The 24,838-nt window shown below is 39.5% G+C and overlaps 1 protein-coding gene across 1 annotated transcript in view; it reads left to right on the forward strand.

Annotated features, from left to right (window-relative positions):
• The window catches only part of tshr (thyroid stimulating hormone receptor), a 40,588-nt gene that overhangs the window by 9,282 nt on the left and 6,468 nt on the right, over positions 1 to 24,838 (forward strand). The window contains exons 2-7 of the mRNA XM_018732307.1: positions 4,385 to 4,456; positions 8,604 to 8,678; positions 13,034 to 13,108; positions 14,902 to 14,976; positions 15,318 to 15,395; positions 15,980 to 16,048. Coding sequence (XP_018587823.1) covers positions 4,385 to 4,456; positions 8,604 to 8,678; positions 13,034 to 13,108; positions 14,902 to 14,976; positions 15,318 to 15,395; positions 15,980 to 16,048 — 444 coding nt within the window. The remainder of the gene's footprint in view (positions 1 to 4,384; positions 4,457 to 8,603; positions 8,679 to 13,033; positions 13,109 to 14,901; positions 14,977 to 15,317; positions 15,396 to 15,979; positions 16,049 to 24,838) is intronic.

Consider the following 24,838-nt stretch of genomic DNA (forward strand, 5'->3'; position numbering starts at 1 on the left):
GGTAGTCATGCAGGCAGGACACCGATGATTTCTTCGGCACAGGGATGATTGTGGTCGTCTTGAAGCACACAGGGACTACTGCCTGGCTCAGGGAAATGTTGAAGATGTCCATGAAGACATCTGCAAGCTGAACAGCACATTCCCTGAGTACCCGGCCAGGTATGTTTCAAGACCCGCTGCTTTCTGTGGGTTAATTCTGGAAAGACTCTTCCTCACATCTGCTGCAGACAGACAAAGTACCCAGTTGGTGGGAGTTGGTGTGGTCTTACCTGCTGGCATATTGGGCTGTGCTTCGAACCATGTGTAGAAATCATTCAACACATCTGGGAGTGAGGTGTCGCCATCACAGACAAGTGATGTAGCTTTGTAGGCTGTGATAGCTTGAATGCCTTGCCACATGCGCTTTGTGTCCTTGGAGTTTAGAAAATGACGGTGGATTCTTCCTGCATAGTTCCACTTTGCCAGTTTGATAGCCCGGAACAGATTGGCCCTTGCTGTGCGGTAGGCTGCCTTGTCACCAGACCTGAAGGCAGTGTCTTGGGTTTTCAGCAGTGAGCGCCCCTCAGCAGTTATCCACAGTTTCTGGTTTGCACATGTGGTAATGGTCTCGAAGGAAGTCACATCATCTATGACTTGCTGATGTAGCTAGTCACTGATTCTTTGTATTTCTTCAAGTCTGTGATGTTATGGTATGTAGCAGCCTCTCTGAACTTCTTCCAGTCTGTATGTTCAAAGCAGTCCTGAAGTCCTAATATAGCTCCCTCTGATCAGGTTCTACCCTGTTTCAGGACTGATTTGGCATGTTTCAGGGGTGGTCTGTATGCTGGGATTAGCATAACAGTGATGTGGTCCGAGTGACCGAGGTGGGGGAGAAGTGCATCCTTGTAGGCACCAGGAATGTTTGTGTAAACAAGGTCTAAAATGTTTGCACCACAGGTAGCGATATCAACATGCTGGTGGAATTTTGGCAAAACTGATTTCAGATTCACGTGGTTAAAGTCCCCGCCAACAATGAAAAATCCTATGGGATGTGCTATCTGTAAATTGCAGATAGCCCCGTAGAGTTCGCTTAGCGCTTCCCTTGCGTTAGCGCCGGGTGAAATGTACATCCAGACAGTGAGCACGGCAATAAACTCTCTGGGTAGGTAGTACGGCCAGCACTTCACAGTCATAAACTCCACAAGCGATGAACAGTAGCTAGAGACTACAACAGCATTTCCGCACCATTCATTGTTTGTATAAACACACAGACCACTGCCGCAACTCTTACCAGACAGTGATGCTATCCTGTCGGCGCGATGTGCAGTTAGACCGGCTATCTGAATGGCTGCGTCTGGAGTGCTGTCATTGAGCCACGTTTCCATAAAAACAAGAACACAGCAGCCTCTGACTTCATGCTGTGTAGTTAGCTGTAGTCTGAGGAAGTCCAGTTTATTGTCGAGAGAGTGAACACTGGAGAGGAGAATGGATAGTAGAGATGGGCGGCTAGGGTTAGCCTTTAGCCTAGCACGAATGCCAGCTTGCTTACTGCGCTTCCACTGCCTCGCACACCGTTTCCGGTGCCCTTTATCCTGGCCCGGGACATCAGGCGATCCAGCAGTCCTAGGGTCTGATGCGTGTAGCAGCCTGAGGTCGCGTAGCTCTTCCCAAAACCCATCGGTTATTCCTCCTGAGTTTTGTCTTCCAATATTCAGAAGAAGTTGGCGATGATAGGCATGTGCACCAATGCTTCCGATGCACATCTCTGGTAAGAGTTTCCCAAATGGTGTAGATAACACATAACATGCACCATGTTTAAGGACCCGTAAGTGGCCGCTGCGTGCTACCGCACTGCCACCTTGGATACTTTACTATTTTCATTTGCAATTCCTTTTCCTCAAAGGAAACTTGTGCTCTTGCTATCTTAGCTTCGGTGCAGGCTCTAGGAGCCGATGAGGTAAAAAATGAGCTGTGTGTCCATGGCAATTAAAGATTTCATCTCAAATGTTTCTGTTCCCCTTTTAGCCATTATGAAGAGGTGGGTTGTAGTTACCATTTTTCTTCATTAGGTCTTCTATCTTGCCAGCCTGAGAGCTGTCAGTTCACTTTCCTGTCCTCTGCATATATTCCATGTATATTTTGAAAGGCAGCTGAACTCCTCCCAGAATGAACATGCATATAAAAATCCAAAACATGTGCCAAATAGTTTATGTTGCTGTACACTTGGGTCATGGGCAGCAAGGATGGTCAGCTTGTGCCAGTATAACTGACGATCTCCTGTGAAGATAATGCCAGTTCAGGTCTTCTATTCAATTCGACTTATTTTTATAGACCGCTTTTCTCACACCGTGAGAGCACTGAAGAAAGGATCAGAGGCAAAATACACATAAAAGGTTGGTTATACATTAAACTACTACAATAGATATGCAAATATTAAAGCTATAAGCAAGCCTACTGGCCATGCTTTTGCTATAATTAATGCTTCTTAAAAGTTAATATCCTTCTTTGCTATCCACCCCAATCCCTTCCGCTATGTATATATTTTTTGTGAAAGCATCTCTAAAAAAATATAAATTAGCCTCTAAGAACATATTTTGTGATTTTTTTTTTTTTTTTTACTCAGACTTACAAAATGTTGCAAAACATTTCTTAGCAGCTTAAATAAACACCTGTTTGTGTTCTAGGGCAACTGGTAGTACAGTGGTTTAGATGAGCTTCCTGGGGACCCTCAGATTACCAGTTCAAGTTCCAGCTGCTATACCCTTGAGTAAAGCAGATGCTCTCAACTGCTCTACTCAAAAAATGTAAAAAATAAATAAATTCTCAAATCCCCCATGTGAATAAATGGGTAACTAACTGTAAGCAACTTAACACAACTTGCTTTGGGGGATAAGAAAAGTGTGAATAAATGTAAATTTCAGGATGCTTCCTTTAAGTAAAGTCCATCTGAAATGCTTTCAAAGTTACCCTTGTACAACACATTTTATTACATTTTCTTACTCTGGACATTTTTTGAAGACAGAAAATTTATGAAAACTTCTTTCTGGGTAACTTTAATAAATAATATAGACTATTGTTCTAACATTTCTGCTATCTTCCTATAATGCCATTTACGTGGATTCGCATGTTGATCTTTGCTCGTAAGTTAATATGTCTAGAGAGGGAAGCAACATCGCAGGTCATGCAGTTGCATATATAATGCCTTGATCTGTAATGCGATAATACTTTTTCACAATGATGTGCATCTCCATCTTCATGCATATACACATGACTCTTCCTTAAAGCTTTGTCTATTCATTATCATTCTCCTTAAAGCTTCATCTATTCAATTCTTCCACCAGTAAGTATTGCACAAACACACACACACACACTTTCTGAACCGCTTGTCCCTTATGGGGTCGTGGGGAACCGGAGCCTACCCGGCAACACAGGGCGTAAGGCCGGAGGGGGAGGGGACACACCCAGGACAGGATGCCAGTCTGCCGCAAGGCACCCCAAGCGGGACTCAAACCCCAGACCCACTGGAGAGCAGGACCTGGGCCAACCCACTGCGCCACCGCACCCCCATGCGGGCAGAATACATTTGAAGAAAAAGACGCAATCCACATTGAGGCTCAATAACTCAGAACAATAGCTTCTTGACCCTTTTGTGTCACGACAGTGGAGAAAGATATATAAGATGAAAATTCTTGTATATTATGAAATACATAAACTTTTTTTGCAGATTAATAATGAATCATTTTACTGGGATTTTAGTTTTTTTTTTCAACAAATTTCCAAAAAATAACAGAAATCTGTTTTTACTTTGTGGGTATTGTGTATTGACTGATGCCAAAAAAGGGTTAGTTCCATCAGAGCAAATATACACTCACTGGAGAACATCATATTGATAGCTAACTTTATATATGTACTGTGTCACGTATTAGGGATTATAATTAAGATGAGGATGTTGGAACTGGGTGCATCCATGAATATTACATATTTTTACGTGTTTTCATGTACGTTTTTAGCTGACACTTTTCTCCAAAGCAACTTACAATGTTAATGTACTTACAATTATTTACCCATTTATACAGCTTGTTAATTTCACAGGAGTAATTCAGCATAATTATAAAGGAACTGAACCTACACCATTTGGGTCCAAAGGCAACAGTGCTAACAACTATGCTACCAGCTGCCCCAGTTACTTACTCTTTAAATGGTATTCATAGCTCTGTAGAAAAAAAAAAAAGGAGTACTCAATTGGTTTAGCAATAACAGTAACACTGAGATTCGAGTTAGAGTTAGCAGTATTGAAGCAGCTGTACCTCTTTGGAAATTGTTGGTTGAGAAAGGAAGATAAAAATAAGACAAACTCATAACAACTCTCCTTTGACCTTGAATTTGTTATATTTTTCTTTGACAGCCGGCTCCTGGAAACCAGACTGCATTCTGTGAATCAAGATGCCTTCGCAAACATGGTCAACATTTCACACATGTGAGTTGCAAGTTTCTCCCATGTGGAATAACATTTGTAATTTGGAAACTACATTATCTTTGCAGTGCAATATAGTTGTTGCTGTTATGAGCTATCAGTAAAAAAATTATATACAGTTTAATTTCTGCAGGTATGTATTTAACATTACACACAACATGATAAACTGTGTAGCATTAATTAGAATTCCAGGTGCGCTCTAAACTGATTAATATAGGCTGAGTTTCCTCAATGAATACATCAAACTGAATCAAATAAAAATCGAATGAAAGCTGAAAGGGTGAAAAAAATCCAGTTCCTAGTCCTACTCAAGCAACCATTAGTGGAAAGGGCAGTAAAAAGGCAGAGCATTCAGACTTAATGTTTGAATCCCAAGAAAGGAACTGTTTTTGCACTCTTAAGCACAGTATTAACCCTAGGTTGCTGTTGTCAGGTGTAGAGCTAGACATGATTCTAAAATGTTATGATTGTGGTGTGAAACTAAGCATATACATTTACATTAGATTTACATTTATTCATTTAGCAGATGCTTTTCTCCAAAGCAACGTACATCTCATAGAAAGTACAATTTGTGCATTACATTAGGAGAAAGAGACATAGTTGCAGACGGGTGATTCTTAAGTACAATTAGTTTGTTTCATTCCACCATAAACACCAATGTTCTTTATCAGAATATCAACAATTCCTGATCACCTTCCTAGTATTTTTTTGTAAAGATACATATAAACATTTACATTACATTACAGGAGTAGCTGTGTAAAGGTTTATCCGGGGATGATCTTAATGTTATAGTGCATGAACATTTACATCCATCAGTATTCATCCAGAAATCTCCTTGAGTACTTAATAGAAGTAAGGAAGCAGCCTGTAAAAACATATATATACATATAACGGGCAGCATGGTGGTGCAATGAGTAGCACTGCTGTCTCATAGCACCTGGGTGGTGCAAGAGCATATGGGTTCAATCCCTGCTCAGTCTGTGTAGAGTTTGCATGTTCTCCCAGTGTTTGCATGGGTTTCCTCCTATACTCCAAAGACATGCTGTTCAGATTCCCCATAGTGTGTGAGTGACACAGAGAGAGTGTGTTTCACTGATGCATGGATGAGCAACCTATTGTAAGTGTGTAACTCACCTTGGTGAATAAAGTGTGTGGGCTGATAATGCTACATAGAGTTCACTGGGAGTTGCTTTAGAGAAAAGCATCTGCTAAATGAATGCATGTGAATACATGTGTTTTATACAACATGGTTAAGTACAATATTTGTGCAGTCTTCATTAAGATAAAACAGAGACCACAATCACATGATTGCAGTAAATCACATAAGTGATTGCAAAACAACACAGTTATATGAACATTAAACATCACTAGTTATTGGTTCTGAAGTATCATGGAATGCAACAACAGCAAAGTAAATGTAGAAAACACATTCATGGGAACATTGAAGAAAATCCCTCATCCCTCGACTGAAGGAAATGTTATCTTCGTGACATACATAGCATGTTCCATATGACTGAGGAAAGACTAGAATGTTATGTAAATTAACCAATACATGCTGATTTAGGAGATCTCCGAGTACCTCATTTATGGATGCCTGGAATACAGAGGGCGCATTTCCCAGACCAAAAGGCATAATGAGATACTTATAATGGCCAATGGTAGTGCTAAAAGCTGTCTTCCATTCATCCCCCTCCCTGATTCAAATCAAATTACGTGCAGTCCTAAGGTCCAATTTTGTAAATATTTTTTTTTTTATTTTGTAAATATAGATCTATATCTTTTCTTTTTTTTTTTTTTACTGTCAACTCTGGCACTGTTGATGGCAGTTATAAGCAAATTAAAATATTTCAGCTAATCACTTAAAATACATAATTTTTAAACCTATAAGGTCTTACAGTAAATATTTAATTCATGTTACATTCAGTACAGCTTTAGCTGATGTTTTCAATAGAGTCTCTGAGAAAATTGAGGGGTTACTGGACTAAGTTTTTATAGATTGTGATGTAGTGGTTGGACTTAAAACAGTTGTGATTGTGAGTTCAGGTACAAGTGTATATATAGTTTCAGTTGCCCAGTCTGTGAATGAACTACATTATCAATCAAAGTGGGACAAAACACTGTCGTCTGGTTGCTCTCATTGCACGGGGAAATGTTGGTCCTTTATAATATTTATAAAGATACACACACATTGTCTAAAACCACTCATCCCAAGGGGGGGGGTCGTGGCAAACCAGAGTCTAACCTGGGAACACAGGGCATAGGGGGGGAACACAGGACAGAACACCAGTCCATCACAAGGCATCCCAAGCAGGACTCGAACCCCAGACCTGCTAGAAAGCGGAACCCAGCCAAATCCGCTGCGCTACCACACTCCCCCTTTATAAAGGCATAATATTTATAATATTTATAAAGGTATATAATTTTTAGATCACTATATTTTTATTTTTACTATTATACTTTTATCTTACTTTATTTATTTTACCCTATTTTGCATCATTATATGTTCTTCATATTTCTGTAGTATGTTTGTAATTTCTACTTTATTTGTATTGCCTTATTATTATCTCTACTATAGGTATGTATTACGGACAGTCTGAAAATCATTTCACTGCATGTAGTACTAAGTATGGTTGTGTATGGGACAAATAAAGTTTGAATTTAATATAAACACATTGCTCATACACTATGTTTTCGGTGTTTTGTGTGTCGTGATCTCGTCAAGCTGTGAGGAAGATGGCAGAAAAGTGGTTACAGTTAATAAATGATTATCTAAGGGTTTTTGGTTCAAATTCTGCTACTGCTGTGTTGCCTTTGAGCAATGCACTGACCTCAATCTCTTCCAGAAGAAATACTGTACTGTGTAAATGAGTAAACCATTGTAGGTCACCTCGAATATAAGTGTCATCTAAACAGCAAAATCTATAAACAGTTCATCTGTAAATCTTACAGTCACCACATTTTTCACATTTTGTAGTCTCTCGCACAAGTGTGTTTTCATTTATGTAGCACACACACACATGTTTTCAGAACCGCTTGTCCCATACAGGGTCACGGGGAACCGGAGCCTACCCGGTAACACAGGGCGTAAGGCCAGAGGGGGAGGGGACACATCCAGGACGGGACACCAGTCTGTCGCAAGGCACCCCAAGCGGGACTCGAACCCCAGACCCACCAGAGAGCAGGACTGTGGTCCAACCCACTGCACCACTGCACCACCACACCCCCAATTTTATGTAGCATTCATGAGCAATTCAATTGGAACTGAAATTCCAGTCTGTCAAAATTCCTTCAGTTCCTTGTAAATTTCACAAAGGGCATAGATGGACTGCATTTGTGGTCCCTCTGTCAGATAGAGGCCCTCTTCATCAGTTAATACAACTTGTTTGTTCATTAGGCTATTAAAGCTGCATGGATGGGCACTTGCCTAAGGGTGTTTTTAGATTGTGACAAGAATAAATAATTCTATACCCTCTTAAGAATAATTAGCAACTGTAACTTTGCAGTACAGTACTACCATTAATAATCAGCATATGTGCATCTCACTGGTAAGATCAATGACAATTTTTGTTTTTTAGAATACTTATTAAATTCACTACAATAATATTCTGCTCATCACTGTTGATGATGTTGAAAAGCCAAACCTACAAACACAGATAATTATTAAATTATTATTTAAATGAACTAGCCAACCAATACATGTGTTTAGGAACTAATCCATACAGTGTTTTCCTCCAGTGTGTTGTCATATAGCTAATTTACATAAATGAAAAAGTTTATCATTATTTGCCAAAAACCTAGGAGCTTAATTAGCCATTGAACTAATAAGGAATGAAGGGATGACAGTTTTACGGGGGGCTCAGTAATCAAAAAATAATTATTGGTTTATTCATTAATAGTTTATTGTTTCTCTTAGATGAGGGGGGTGCGGTGGCGCAGTGGGTTGGACCGCAGTCCTGCTGTCCGGTGGGTCTGGGGTTCGAGTCCCGCTTGGGGTACCTTGCGACGGACTGGCGTCCCGTCCTGGGTGTGTCCCCTTCCCCCTCAGGCCTTACGCCCTGTGTTGCCGGGTAGGCTCCGGTTCCCCGTGACCCCGTATGGGACAAGCGGTTCTGAAAATGTGTGTGTGTGTGTGTGTGTGTGTTTCTCTTAGATATATTTCGGTCGACGTGACTTTGAAGAGCCTGGAGAAGCACTCCTTTTACAACCTAAAGAAAATCACCCACATGTGAGTATAAGGAAGAACTTCTTGTAAACCTGAAGAGCTTGTATCCATTTAGTTAAGAATTTTAAGATTTTAGTTAAGAAAATTCTTATCAGCTGTCTTTGGTATTCAAATAAATCAAACAGGGGTGGCAAAAATTTTGTTCCTGCTTTGTGGTAGAATAGTTTAACTATTAATCTGTGAGTTTCAATGTAAAGCTTAATTTTTATACCTTAAGGCTGAATTGTTTCTTCAGCAAAGTGATAGTGTTTCATTAAGGAAACCTTCTGTGTGGGCTAGTAGCGTGTGAAGTATGTGTGTGGGCTAATAACACTACATGGTATGCATTGTAAGCCGCTTTGGAGAAAAGCGTCTGCTAAGTGAATAAATGTAAGTGAAATGAATAAATATTGAGTATTATCAGTGTGATATTAAGGAGTACTGATACATTTCCAGTTTACAGTTGTGAGCTCTTATCCAGTACAAGGTTGTGTGGCTGGCATGATGACATTCAGAGTGGAGAGTTAAGCTCTAGAATCCAACACCTCCATGAGCATTGTTACAGAAAGGGATTTAAACCTAACTGATACAAAATAATGGGAATCCTTTCAGAAATATTCAAAGAGAAGGCACAGTAGTCATCATCACTCTGGATGAAAGTCAGATAGCAGGTACCCTAGTGGAAAAGTGGAAGTTACCAAAGGGTTGTGCAAAAAGCCAGGAGAGGTCCTGTTCTTGTACCCTGCATCAATAAGGAAGGTAATCACAATCTTTTTTGCTGAACTATCTATATGTATAAATGAGCAAAGGAGAAATGTATACAACTCCAAACTCATGACTGACATTTCAAGCTTCTCAGGTCTTTCAAAGGAAGTTCTAATAAAGTCAAATGTCATAAACCAGATGTTTCAGCAAATTTTCACATCTGCTGTTTCACTTTTGACTGGGCAGATCCTTTCTGTGACTGGGTGATCCATGCTTCGATGTGTTCTCCGCAGTTGGTCCTTGCTCCATTCTGAGTTCTGCTTTTAGGACCATGGTTGGTTTTGCAAGTCTTCACCTCAGCTTTATGATTCAGTCCAGCGATGTTCTGGGTTTTTACTTTAAGATTGAGGAATTAAAAAAATCTGTCTCTGTTGCTGGCTTTGATGTTTGGATTGGATTCCCTCAACTCCATCAGCACAAGTGGGCCTAGCATGTGCCGTACCACAAGTAATATTTTCCTCAATTCACTCTCAAGGATCACACTGAATATTTGTATCAGTGTTATGCTTGCTGTCAGTTGTCTGCAGTTTGTAGTCTCCGTTATGACGACTCAGTTGCTGAAAGAGTGGGTGTCTGAGTGTACAACTGTGTATGTCTCAGAGAAGCACACTCAAGGTCGTCCTACATAGAATCAGAATCTGTGGTCAGAGGAGATAACCAGCTTTGCAGTTTTCAAGGTATGTGTTCAGCTGAAAAAGTCTCAATAGTACAAACTCAGTGAAAGTTGCAGCTTTCTGTGTGTACCTGTGAGTTTCTTCAAGTCTGTTAGTGTTACTGTTCATAAATATTTTTCAATTACAGTCATTTCTAATATATGAACATTTGACTTACAATGATTTGCTTTTAATGCTACTTTTCTATTTATGTATGAAAAATTTACAATTATGAAAAGCAATGAGTGACAGTAGCAACATCATGTCAAAAAATAGCCTGTTTCATCCTTCAAAGGGTCTTTTATGAGCACGGGTGAGAGATGTGCATCAGAGTGCGAAGCCATTATTTTGGCAGTTACAGCAGGGGCATGTGTTTCGTCAGTTGGTCGGAATTTCTCCGCTTACACTGTTTTGTGCTGTTATTTTCTTGTATTTGTTATTAGGTTGTTATTAAATCATAGCAACACCAAGTGAAAATTTTTGAAAAAATGTGTGAAGAAAGTGGAAATGTCCACAAACACACTCACACAGAGATATGTGTGGATGCACCAGTGCAAGCATGCATGCACACGTGCACGCACGCAAACAACTGACAATTTAGTGTCACCAGTTCACCTGAAACGTTGATGGGAGGAAACCCGGGGCAGTACGGGCTGAGAGACACACACACACATACACACACACACACACACATATATATGTGTACATATATATAAATTCAAAATATTACAACTATTTGCAATGAACAGCTGTTCCCACTCAAAAATGACATTCCTTAGTAATGCAGCTCGTTACAGTATTTACTAATGACAAAATAAATCATGAAGTATTACAGTAATTAACAAAGGGAGACAGTCTTATGTTTTGTTATGATAACTAATGTTAACTACTGAAGTAACTGTGCTCATTTTAACAGGATTTGTTGATAGTTTAGCAAAATTAGGTGCTGTTTTTAGGGTTCAGAAATGTATAAATCTTTTACCGTTGAAACTAATCATAATTACATCTTTGAGTCATCATGTTTATGTTTATTTATTTAGCAGATGCTTTTCTCCAAAGCAATTTCCAGTGAAATGAGTCACTCATCCATAAACCTTTTATGAAGAGTTTTATGGAGTACATTGCCTTTGTAAAGCAAGGGAGGACTACTCTAAGTTATTCTCATTCTGTATCCATGCCAATAAGCATGAGATGGTCAAGGCACAGTGACACCAGGGTGGTGTGAGAGGACATGGGTTTGATGCCTGCTCAGCCTGTGTGGAGTCTGCATGGGTTTCTTCTGGATGCTCCAGTTTTCTCCCACAGTCCAAAGACATGTTGTTCAGGTGGATTGGTGACTCTAAGCATCACCCACAGTGTGTTTCACTGACATGTGAATGAGTGACTCATTGTAAGTCTGATTCAATATGTGATTCTTACTGAAGATTTCATACTTACATTTATCTGACGCTTTTCTCTGTAGCAGTTATTTACCCATTTATATAGTCAGGTAATTTTACCGGGGCAATTTTGGGATACCTTGCTCAAAGGTTCTACAGCCAGAGGTGAGATTTGAACCTGTGGGTCCAAAGGCAGCAGATCTAACCACTACACTAGCAGCTGCCCACAGACCAAGTAGTGTATCTAGCATTTTAAGTCACCTTTGTTGAATAAGGTGTGGGCTGATATTACTATATAGTGTTTATTGGAAATTGCTTTGGAGAAAAGCGTCTGCTAAATGAATGAATGTAGGTTGGATGTTTTCTAAAGTCAGTGATGAGTTGAGGTGAATATCAGAGCCAAACAACAAAGGGACCTAAAGGAGCCTGAAAAGTTTAAGCTGAGCTAAATTTTCATTATTATCAGTTGCCATTGATGTAAACTACAGCAAAGCACTGCATTAGCTTCTTTATAAGCTTCTTAGTAACCTCCTTTGCATACCAGTTACAACAATGAACTTGATGTTATTTCACAGCTCTGCCCGAATTACTTTGGAAATAGTCTTGATTGCTCGCCACACGTGCGAGTTTGTTTATTACAGTCCTTCTTGAATTTCTGGCTGGGTCAGGCCTGAAAATTGAAAATCCTTGCATTCAGGTTACATTTAGTTAAATTATTTCAGGTTCAGCTGAAGTTCAAATTTCCTGCCTGATCCACTCCAGTGTTGAAAAAGAGACAAAAAACAAAAATTATTTTACACAGTCCATTTTATATCATTATGTTACACAATCCCTCAGCAGTGGAAAAAATAATATTCCTTGATGAGTCTTTGGCTGTTTGTTCTAAATCTGAATGGGTTTATGTTTGTTGAAACCTATGGACATCAGCTGATATTTGCTGATAATTCTGTAATAGTGTTGGCACCCATCTTAAAGAACTCGTTGGATTCCAAGACTACTTTGTCATATAACTGCAAGCAAATATGAAGCTATTTTGATGCCCAGGTTGCACGCTTTGGTGCAACTACTGTTTTCATACAATGTGCCCATGTTCAATAATGGCAATGTGTCAGTTTACACCACCAAATAGATTCTCTGTTCACCATTTCTAAACATCAGTCAAACTTTTTGGGAAGTCTGGTATGCAGAGTGTGGATTACATGTCCACCTTCTTTATCTCTCATAAAACTAGATGCTTTATTTCTGGAAGAAATGTTTGATATCCAACTGAACATAATTCAAGTCTTAAAAAAATAACAAATTCAACCATTCCAAGAAGGACTTAAGTGGTTATGAAAGCCAAGGGTGATCCTGCTCCCTATAAGCTCATTGATACTCATATTGTGAGTTGTTTTTGTCCACTATATATAACATATTTTTTTTAACTTTGTTCATGTTCAAAATATCAGCAGATTATTTTTTCCTTAATTGAATTGAAGAGTTAATAAGTCAGTAAATAAATGAGCCTTGTGAGACAGAAAGACTTAAAATGCAAAGAATTTTTTTCTTTTTTCTACAGTGAATTGTTTCTTTCTCTTTCCAGAGAAATCCGGAATGCTAAGCGTTTGTCATACATTGACCCAGAGGCCTTTAAGGATCTTCCAAATTTGAAATACTTGTGAGCTCCTTTAATTTATTTACCTTATTCAGCTGTCAGAAATTCAGTCTGTAACTGTATATATATAGATCAGATATATAGATATTTTTAAACAAGAGCACAACAGAGGAAGTCCTCGACTTACACATATGTGACTTATGACATCTCATATTTATTTACATTGCCTGTCCCATTATGACTTTATTATATTATTTGAGTCCCAATATCTGGTCATCCATATGGGACGAGCGGTTCTGAAAATGTGTGTGTATATCTGGTCATAACATCCATTGGTAACCAATGCTCCATTTACTGTGCACTTAAATTGCATTTTATTCCTAAAAACATTTTTTTTTAATTTACAGGATGTTGAATTTATGATTCCATTCAAGTTATTTTTTTACAATGGCTCCCAAATGAAAATATATTTGGTATGTGGTGATGCAGAAAACAAAGCAAAAGTAAACTGAATTACAGACCTTCACATCCAACAATGATAATTAAAAATAATAGCACAGCTTGAAAATATAATTATAATAATGTACTGTATTTATATTATTATTACAGGTGTACCCTGCTATTCACCCTTAATCCATTTCTTAAAGTGGGGTGGATAACGAAAAATCAGATTACAAAAGCCCATTTTCCATATTCCTGAAAATCCAACAAACTTTGATGAATTTTTGTGAAAATGAATTGAAGCACTTCAAATAATAATACATTAGAATCATCATAATAATAAAGTAGCCTACACTGTATGATAGTTGTTGAAGTTGATGAGAAATATTGTAACATCCCCACCCCCAGACAGTGCTGTTGGTGGCATTACAGAAAGACAACTCGGAAGAGAGAAATGTTGGAACACAAGCTTTGTTTCATCTTTGCATCGAAACACGGCAGCACTCACAGAGCACACACATGCTCTGCTAGAAGCTCCCTCACGACAGAACAACATAGGAGTCAACAATCTCCCATAACTCCCTACTATGGTTGACAAAAATTACTTGCATTCATAGCGGCAAGAACTGGATTATAGGAGAGCAACCATTCCAGTTGCTGCTGCTAGAATTTTTTGTGGGTTTCAGCAAGACAATAAGGAAAACATGTTCTTAGCAGCTAAGTTTTTCATTTTATCAGCGATAGCAGGGTACGTCTGTTTTCTATTTTAGGATTATGATATGAATAATATGTGAAGTTGGTGATAAAATATAACAATGTAGCATTCATGCTTGTTAATTGTTTATAAATATTTATGGTTTATATAATGCAGTACAGGGGGATTTGTGCCTTAAGACAATGTGGACTTATAATGAAGTAACTGGAATGGAACTGTGGCGTAAGTCGAGGACTACCGGTACCTTTGTAGTGGAGAACAGTCGTGTCTGCAGTAATAATCAGACAGACCATATTCAGGGACCACACACATATACAAAGATACACAATAATACATATGCAAAGAAATTTTTTTTCTCACTCACAAGTAAATTAATGACATGGGTTTGAAACTTGAAAATGACTTCATTATCTTGCATTCGCCTTGGCTGTAATGACCCTGAGAAAGGACCTTAACTTAATACTTCAGTACAATATCTCTCTGCATAGCATGGAAAGTCCTCTAAGGACTAAGTCTCAACATATTTGTAATGACATAGCAATAGTACATGTACAATAAATAACAATAGGACTTGCCATATTTTGATTGCAGTAGCCTTAAGTTCTGTTATCAAAGCTGCCCAGTGAGAAGTTCTTATTAGCTGTTGCACCACTTGTCAGCATTTGTTTTGTGTATGCATTTTGTCTTCATTACATTACAGGGGGATTTTTAACACTGGTCTCACTGTGTTCCCTGACCTCACCAAGCTCCACTCAAATGATGTAAACTTCATACTGTAAGTAAGCCGTAACGGCTTCATTTCAGCCATCTGCCATCCTCACTGCCACACACTCAGTCACTTGAGTGCACTGATGAGGTACAAAATTCAAATTAACATGTAGCCTATAGATCTTTGACAAGGCGCTCTCGTGAAAGAGAAGCCTGAGGATCAAGTGGAATTTTCCTCTCTTTTCTGTGGCTGAAGATCATTGTTGTTTGCTGTTTGAATAAATGTACTAGTCATATTTGTAAAGACTCTCAAAACTGCATGTAGATTTGAGCTTCGAAAAAGCAGTTTGGATTTTACCAATATTAATGTTTATAACCTCACCTGGTTTTTGTTTTATGCCGTCACAGTGAAATTGCTGACCATCCCTACATCACGCAGATAAAGGCCAATTCATTTCATGGCATCACCAATGATGTGCTCACAGTGTAAGTGCTTTCACTAGTTGCCTGTGGTACATGTAAACACATCACTAGACCTGGAGCAAATGTTTATAAAACGAACACCAATATGGGAGGAGATTACTGCAACTTGGGTAATCAGCATTAATTTCAGTGTAATATAAACTGAGATATCTCTAGAAAATCCCGAGGTTAACGACTTAAATTACAAAACGAGACAGAACCTCTGTTATCCTATATTCATGTTTTAAAATTCAGCAGCTGATGCAGTTTCTCATCTATAATTTGATGGTTTTTTTTATTATTATAATGGAGTTCCCTCAGAATAATATCTGGGAAAAATTCTTTGTATACACAATAATTTCACATTGTCGATAGAAGAGCTTGGAAGTTCCTGTTAAAGATGAGGTTGAGAGTTTCTGAATCTAGGTGTCTATGCCATTGAACTCTTTGGATAAATGTTCTTGTTTTGAAATATGGAGCTCAGATAAAGCTTTGGTTTGGCACATGTACCCACTACATCACTCGAATAATCAAGATGTACTTTGGCACAAGATCAGATTTCCTTCAGTTTTAATCTATGTAACCTTAGCTTTTGTTTATAATTACAGGATGCTGTACAACAATGGTTTCACAGAAATCCAACAACATGCCTTTAATGGAACAAGACTGGATTCTGTGTAAGTCTGCACCTCCTTCTGGTTCTAGTACTGTGCTGTGTGAACGAGATGCTAAGGGTGTTCCCAAAGAACTGTGGGCTTTAGGTTAAAATGGAGACCTTCACATCCAACAAATGATCTCAGAGACTTAAAATTACAAAATCAAAGGGCATTTTTATTCAGTAGTAGCTGAGCACTTCAGCAGGTCAGGGGATAGCCTCGGAGTTTGTATGAATAAACTGAAAATTATTTTTCTTAAATGTATTTCCATAGATGTCATTTTTTGTACATTCTATTTCATTGTGACTTACATTGACTTTATATGCCTGACGATGATTTAACCGCTGTCCTTCTGCTGAAGTATTACCCACAAGACAGACATTAGAATCACATTATTTTTTTATTCCAGAAGTTTAGTTTGGTCATATATTGCCTTAATTTGGCCTAAGTATTTTATTCAGCATATATTTGTTTTGGCAAGGCCATATTAGTATTATAAAGGAAATACTATTAAAAAATAGTATGTTACCTGGTATTCTACACTTCCAATATGTTCCAGTACGTATCAGGCAGCACTCAAATTACAGAATCATACATACTATTTTGGGGGTGCGGTGGCGCAGTGGGTTGAACCACAGTCCTGCTCTCCGGTGGGTCTGGGGTTCGAGTCCCGCTTGGGGTGCCTTGCGACGGACTGGCGTCCCGTCCTGGGTGTGTCCCCTCCCCCTCCGGCCTTACGCCCTGTGTTGCCGGGTTAGGCTCCGGTTACCCGTGACCCCGTATGGGACAAGCGGTTCAGAAAATGTGTGTGTGTGTGTGTACATACTATTTTTTAAGAATTTTGTGAAATTCACATCCAAAGTACAGTAAAACAGTCAAAAACAGGACTTCAGTACTGCTACTTTTAAAATATAATTACTCATGTAAAAGCACTTGTCTGAAAATCTGCTTGAATACAAATAAAAATGTATCAGGTAAAACTGTTGAAGTAGTCAAGTTACTTTGGTTCAAATTATGTGTTTTAACTAGCAATGTTAACACTTGTAATATACACTTTTGAAATTACAGTATATGTCATATATTATTTATATATCTATATATATACATATACATATCTATATATATGTAAAGAATTTTTTTTTTCAATAAATTAAATCTGGTGTGCCAGTATAATTACATATTATCAAGCAGACTAATGAAATAATAGAAAACAAGCGCAACAGTACACCATTATTTAGATTACATGTATTCATTTAGCAGACCTTTTTTTCAAAGAGACTTCTGGTGAGATCTACGTTGTGTTTTTTAGCTGATACCATTTCAAGCAAGGTGACTTAAAATTCTACACTACCTACAGTGGGTCATTCATCTATACAGCAGTGAAACACACTCTGTCTCATATGCACACACACACACACACACACACACACACACACACACATATACACACAATGGACAGTTTTAGAGCCTCCAATTCATGTAAAACACCTGTCTTTGGACTGTAGGAGGACACCTTCATGAACACAGGGAGAAAACATAGACTCCACCCAGACATCACCCAGGCACTGTGAAAAATCAGTGCTACTTGCTGTATTATCCACTTTCTGCAAGGCATCTTGCAATGTTTGTATGTAGCAGGAACAGGGATTCAAACTTGTGTCCTTTTTGGAGTGGATGTAGACTTCATGTACACCTACACTGACATCCTTTGGGAGACAAAGGTGACAATGCCTGTAAAGTCTATGTGGAGGTATTGTCAGTCTGTATTTTCAGGTCACAATAGATGTGTAGCCAATATAGCTTTCAGACTGGAAAATCCATACGTAGCTCCAGGAATCCAACAGGAATATATTTTCCAGGAAATTTATTGAAGTCCAAGTAAATGTACATTTATTTGATGCATTCCTCCAAAGCAACTAGAAGTATGGTTATTTACCTGTTCATACAGCTGCGTAATTCTTTACTGGAGCAATTTAGGGTAAGTAGCTTTCTTGAGAGTACTACAGAAGATATGAGAGGAGGTGAGAGTTAAACCTGTAACCTTTGAGCCCAAAGGCAGCTGCTGTAACCACTATACAACTAGCTGCCGCTTGTGCTATGATCTAACATGTTACTTTCTATTTTGTCGAGATTGAATGTCCTATCTAGTTGAACTAGTTACTGGTGTGAAGAGAGCGCTAGGGACAAGGGAAAGACTTTGAAACAGTTTGGAAAGACAGCTGACAGGATGGAATTGCTCTGGGCTGGCAACTCATGGCAGCTGCATTTATGGCTCTTGAAGCCAGATAGATGCACAGACTATGGCTACAGAGGAACCAAAAGATGTAATACCCCATGAGTCAGCAGGGGTGGGAGATGACTCATAACTGTACTATATGACAATATGGCTTTTGATCTTGGGACAGCTATGAGATCTATAAGAAATCATTAAACATAGAAAGAGAAAGATTATTGCAAGTAACATTTTAGCTGGATATACTATAGATTTTTTATTTTTTTTTAATAAGGTGAAGTGTAGAAACTTTGATCACAAATTATCAACGGTTGCTATTGGTGGAGGACATCTGGCATGTGTGTGGAGGGGGGGTAATTCTGGGATTGTAAATGCACACAATCTTACGTCTAATCCCATGTATGTTGAATGAAATATATGTTTGTGGAAAACATTTTTTTATGGCACAAAGACATTTTAAATCAATTAAAGTACTTCTAGTAAGTCTAATCCAAAGTTTATATATTCAAACCAAAAAGGTTTAAATGATTATTTATTGTTTATTCATTTGGCTGACACCCTAGTCCGAGGTTACTTGCAATACGCCGATCCCTGACATAATGGTATTACATGCAATGAAAAACCCCTGCAACGGCTTGTAAAAATATATATCATTTTTCAGTTAAAACATACTTATTATTCAGTGCAACATAATTTTTTGCCCATTTACTATATATGGTCATTTAACATAAACAAAGTATTGTGTTAACTTCCTGCTATGTAATTAACCTGGCAGAACACAGAAAAAAATATTAAAAGATCTATTAGGAATCAAAGAGTGTGCAGTGGTGCAGCAGGCTTGGCTGGGTCCTGCTCTCTGGTGGGTCTGGGGTTCAAGTCCTGCTTGGGGTGCCTTGTGATGGACCGGTATCCTATCCTGGGTGTCTCCCCTCCTCTGCCCTGTGTTGCCCGGTTAGGCTCTGGTTTGCCAGAACCCCACTTGGGATAAGTGGCTTCAGCCAGTGTGTGTGTGTTAGGAATCATTAAGCTCATTAAACATAGAAAGATTCTTGTAAGTACCATTTTAGCTGGATATACTATTTATAGATGTTTTTTCTAAAATAAAAAAAGTGAAGTGTAAATACTAAATTGCCAAAGGTGTCTTGTTCTCAACATAGGTAGAAAGACAAATGAAAAAAAAGGAAAAAAAGCATGAGCAAGAGAGCACCATAAGAAAAGGTGAACTTGAATCAAAATCAATGCAGACACGTGGTTCTAAAGCACAGCTAATTTGTCACATGCCACCATATAAACCAACACAGGTAACATGAATAGTTGCATAAAACACACACACACACACTTTCTGAACCGCTTGTCCCATACGGGGTCGCAGGGAACCGGTGTCTACCCTGGCAACTCAGGGCGTAAAGCCGGAGGGGGAGGGGACACACCCAGGACAGGACGCCAGTGCATTGCAAGGCACCCCAAGTGGGACTCGAACCCCAGACCCACTGGAGAGCAGGACCCGGTCCAACCCACTGCACCACCGCGCCCCCCAAGTTGCATAAAACTTTAAGCATAATTTGAGAATTTCTAAGCACAAAATTATAACATTCACATAACACAAGTAGCTGCATAGCAGTTAATTCATTGTTCAACAGTTATAATCACAAAAATATTGAACAAACATTTACACATTTATGCACCTGTCAGTCAGAACCTTGAACCCACCCCCCTCAAGCATTTGTCTGGATTCACTTTGTGGGGAAAAAATAAGTTTAAGACTCACCTTCTTTTCACCAGTCCTCCCTCAAGATTAGGTGAAGATTCATCAGTCATTCACCTTCTTTTAAAGTTGTCCTTCTCTCTTTGCATCTTTTCTAAAAATGTGTAATTATTCCAAGTGGATGTAACACATCATTTTCCTTTTGCTATTTGCAGAAACACCTCCACACCTTATAATATCAGCTTTTTTTGTGGTATTCTTGAATGCTTATGCTTTTGTTAAACTTTTGTTAAATTTTGTTAAGCTTTTATGGACGAGTTGTTCACATGGAGCGATTAATAAACTTACTATCAAATCAGTAAACGGAAAATAAATTAAAGAAAAACAAATAAATTAAAAAAATTACACTTTTCAGTTTCATTTAAATTTAAAAAATATACATAAATGAAATAATAAATTAACAAAATCACACACACATTTCCTGAACCGCTTGTCCCATTCGGGGTCGCGGGGAGCCAGAGCCTAACCTGGCAACACAGGGCGTAAGGCTGGAGGGGGAGGGGACACACCCAGAACAGGACGCCAGTCTGTCGCAAGGCACCCCTAGCGGGACTCAAACCCCAGATCCACCGGAGAGCAGGACCCGGTCCAACCCACTGCGCCACCGCACCCCCTCCTAACAAAACCATTAAACATTTAATTAATAAATTAATAGACCTACTTAAATTAAAAATCCAAAATAAATAAAGAAAAATTTAAAAATAACAAAAAGTAATCAGTTAATTAATTTTATATCCAACCAACATCTGTAGCCTCTCATCCTCAGCAGGGTCACGGTGGCACAGGGTGTAGGGCCGCAGGGGGAAGGGACATACCCAGGACGCCAGGCTGTCACACGGCACCCCAAGCAGGACTTGAACCCCAGACCCACCAAAGAGCAGACAAAGGCCAAACCGGCTGTGCCACTGTGTCCCCTTAAAATAAATAGTAAAAGTTTAATTTTGATACTTAAAAATAATTAAATGTTTCATCAAATGAAGAAGCAAAATTTAAAGTTTAGTTGATAATTTAAAAGGAAATAGCTAAATTACTAAAAAAAAAAGACTATTAATTTTATACATTAGAATAACACACACACACATACACACACACACGTCTACAACCACTTGTCCCAAATGGGGTCGCGGCGAGCTGGAGCCTAACCTGGCAACAGAGGGCGCAAGGCTGACGGGGGGGGACACCATGGATGGGATGCCAGTCCGCCGCAGGGCACCCGAAGCGGGACTGGGACCCCAGACCCACCCTAAAGCAGGCCCCAAACAAATCCACTGCCCCACTGCACCCCTTAGTATTATCGCATAAAGTTCAATCTTAATAATTTTAAATAAATTAAACAAATTTAAACAAACCTTAATTTTGATAATTAAAAATAATTAAATAATTAATCAAATAAAGAAGGAAATATAAAGTTTACTTAATATTTTAAAAGAAAAGAACTACATTACTAAAAAATATAAATTTTATAATTTAAAATAAATTCAATAAAAATTAATATCTTAATTAACAGAATTAAAAACTAGGATAAAATAGCAATAACATTAAACTGATTTATTTATAAATGTTCTTATATTTTCCTTTAATTTCTTAATTATTATTTTTTTAAATTTAAAAAAAAAATAAAAATTTAATTTAAAAAAATATAAAGAAAAAATAAGTAAAAAATTAAATAAAAATATAATAACATTTATAAACCTTTGTGGTTTTAATTTTGGACCTTTCATGCGTGAGACCACCAAGCGGGCAGAGGTGGAGGAATGTAGTAGTCTGGTTGGGGTGTAGCGAATGATCAGGTCTAGTAGATATTGGGGAGCAGTTCCATTGATGATTTTGTCGGCCATAACCAGGGTCTTGATCCCACAAGATGTTATGCAGAATTCAGGTCCGAGTTGTGGTTTTGATGTGCTGAGAGAAAGACAGACTTGAGTTAATCATCATTCTCAGGGTCTTAGTCGAGGAGGTAGGCAAAATTAGTGAGTTGCCCAATTTGATAGAGTGCTCACGACAAGAAGATGGGCCACCTGGGAGGTGAAGGATTTCTGTTTTGGAGTTGTTAGTGATGATCAGACATCCAGGCAGAGATGTCTGATAGGCAGGTGGTGATGCGTGAGGGAATGTCCGTAGCGCTTGGTGGATAGGAGAGAAAGAGCTGGATATCATTGGAGTACCAATGGTAGGTGAATTCATGGGATGCGATGACAGGGCTAAGTGTAGAGGTCTAGATCGAAAGAGGAGGTCCAGTACCGAGCCCTGTTTGACGCCATTTGAGAGAGGCTGATGGGATAATTGATAGCTCCACCAGACTAGGGTCTGTCTGATAGGTAGGACTCAAACTATTTCAGTGCATTTTTTTTATGTCAATCTATCCAAGGGAGGAGAGTAGAATCCAGTGGTTGACAGTGTTGAATGCTGCAGACAGATCAAAGAGGATGAGGACCAAGGAGAGGAAGGCCTCTCTAGCCAACTGGAGAGCATCTGATGCTGCCAGGAGAGCTGTCTCGGTGGAATGTCCAACTTTGAATCCAGATCGATACACGTCAAAGAGATCATTCTGGGAACGGAATGTAGATAGTTGATCATAGGTTGCCTGTTCCAGATTTTTGACAAAAAAGGGAGGAGGGAGACTGGCCTGTAGTTCTGTACTGAGTCACGATCCAGAGAGGGTTTCTTTATCAGAGGTGAAATGAGGACAATTTTGAAGGCAGATGGGAAACTGTAAGATGAGAGTGAGGAGTTGATCTTGAAGATGAATAAGGTGAGTTGCGAGGTATGAGGTGACATGTCCTGTAACAGTGGTGAAGTGATCGGTTTGAGGGGAGAGGCAGTGGCTCTGTGTGACAGCAGGAGGTTGGAGATATCAGTTTCTGGCAGGGACTTAAATTCAGAGAATGTGACTTCGCAGGGAGGTCCAGCATGACTGGGGCAGGCAGATGCCAAGAACTTGTCTGTGACTGAGTTGACTTTTTCTCTCAAAAACAAAGCAAAGCCATCAGCAGTGAGAGAGGAGGGAGGAGGAGGAAGAGGGCAGAGTAGGGATGAGAAGGTGGTGAAGAGTATGTGGGGTTTGTTGATTGCAGGCTACAGTTTGTTGTTAAGGAAGGGTGGTTTTAGCTGAGGAGACAGCAGAGTGGAAGGTCTCTAGTAGGTCCTTGTAAACATCTAGGTCTGTGTGATTTTTGCCATGAAGTACATGTCAGGAGAGAGAGTCTAAAGAGGAAGATAGGGCAGAAAGGAAAACATTAGTAGTAGTGTCTATGGACAGCTCTAATAATTCTGCTGCACATTGGAGAGAGGATATTGTAGCAGAAGAGAGGGAGGAGGGCAAGTGAGACTTTAGGTTGTGGCAGAAGGTAACAGTGGGTGTAGAAGCCAGAGAGGGGTTAGTATTAGTAATCAATAATGCAGAGCAGGAAGGAGATGAAGAAATAATCAGACATGCAGCAGACTAATAGAGAAGACAAGGACAAGGTGATTGCCGACTTTGTGAGTAGCAGGGGATTTGGACATAGAGAAGTCAAAGGTCGAAGGACTGCAGAAGTGACATAAGACTGCTTTCATGAATGTCTGCGACATGCAGGTTGAAGTCACCCAGGAGAATCAACGATGAATTGTCCCCAGGTAGAGAACTCAACATGATGTCAAGGTCATCGAAGAAATGGTCAGGAGGGTGATAAAGAACAACCTCAATGAGTGTGATCACGGCAGTGATAGAGACAACATGCAATTCAAAGGAGGGCACGTCATGCAGGTGGAGAGGGGGAACAGAATATTCCCACTGGGAAGAGATGAACAGGCCTGTGTTTCCACCTCTGCCGGAGGGACGAGGGGTGTGGGAGAATGAGCAGTTTATGGAACTGGCTGCAGGTTTTATTGTGTTATCTGGAGTAATCCAGGTTTCAATTAGGGCCAGCAGGTCCAGTGAGAGATGGGAGGTGTAGGCTGGTATGAAGTCAGCCTTCTTCACAGCAAATTGGCAGTTCCAATCCCATGGAGAGGCTGAAACAAGATGCGGGGCTTCATATTTGAGGATAAACTACATTGCTGTAGAAGTGGGATTGTCCGGGTCTCTGATGATGGCGATGTCGCACAGTTCAGTTGCCACAGACAATTTTTGATGTACATCATGGTCCACACATGATCCCCTCGCAGAACATGATGTTGATGGCAGAACTCACATAGTGGCGGATTTCCCCAGGTAGACTCACTTGTCTTTGTACCCCAAGTCTTCGCACCTTGAGGCTGCCACTGTGTGTCACCTGCTGTAATTTGAACCTGGCTAATTCACATTAACTGAGAGCAAAAACCAAAGCTACTCTGTGTTTAGAATCAAAACAATGAAAACGAAGGGGCAGCGCAATTAATCCAAATGCCTAAGAGACATCCAGTCAACAGTGCGCGACACAATTTGAATGACCACGCATTCTGACAGACTGCAATTAAATAAGTAAGCAAGTAAGTAATCAACAACTGCACCAGTGCAAAACAGCAGATTACTTTTATCTATGAGCGGAACTACATGATAAGAAAGCAAGCTGGGATATTAGCAGTAGCAAACAAATAAACTTACAGAAATCACGAAGAACTGCAGCGGCGATCCTCCAACACGAACATAATGCACAATGATGTATAATACACACACACTGGCTGAAGCCGCTTGTCCTGAGCGGGGTCGCAGCAAACTGGAGCCTAACCCGGCAACACAGGGCACAGGGCTGCAGGGGAAGGGGACACACCTAGGATGGGATGCCAGTCCGTCACAAGACACCCCAAGCGGGACTCAAACCCCAGACCCACCAGAGAGCAGGACCCAGCCAAG

This window comes from Scleropages formosus, chromosome 1, assembly GCF_900964775.1.
Source record: "Scleropages formosus chromosome 1, fSclFor1.1, whole genome shotgun sequence".
Taxonomy (NCBI): domain Eukaryota; kingdom Metazoa; phylum Chordata; class Actinopteri; order Osteoglossiformes; family Osteoglossidae; genus Scleropages; species Scleropages formosus.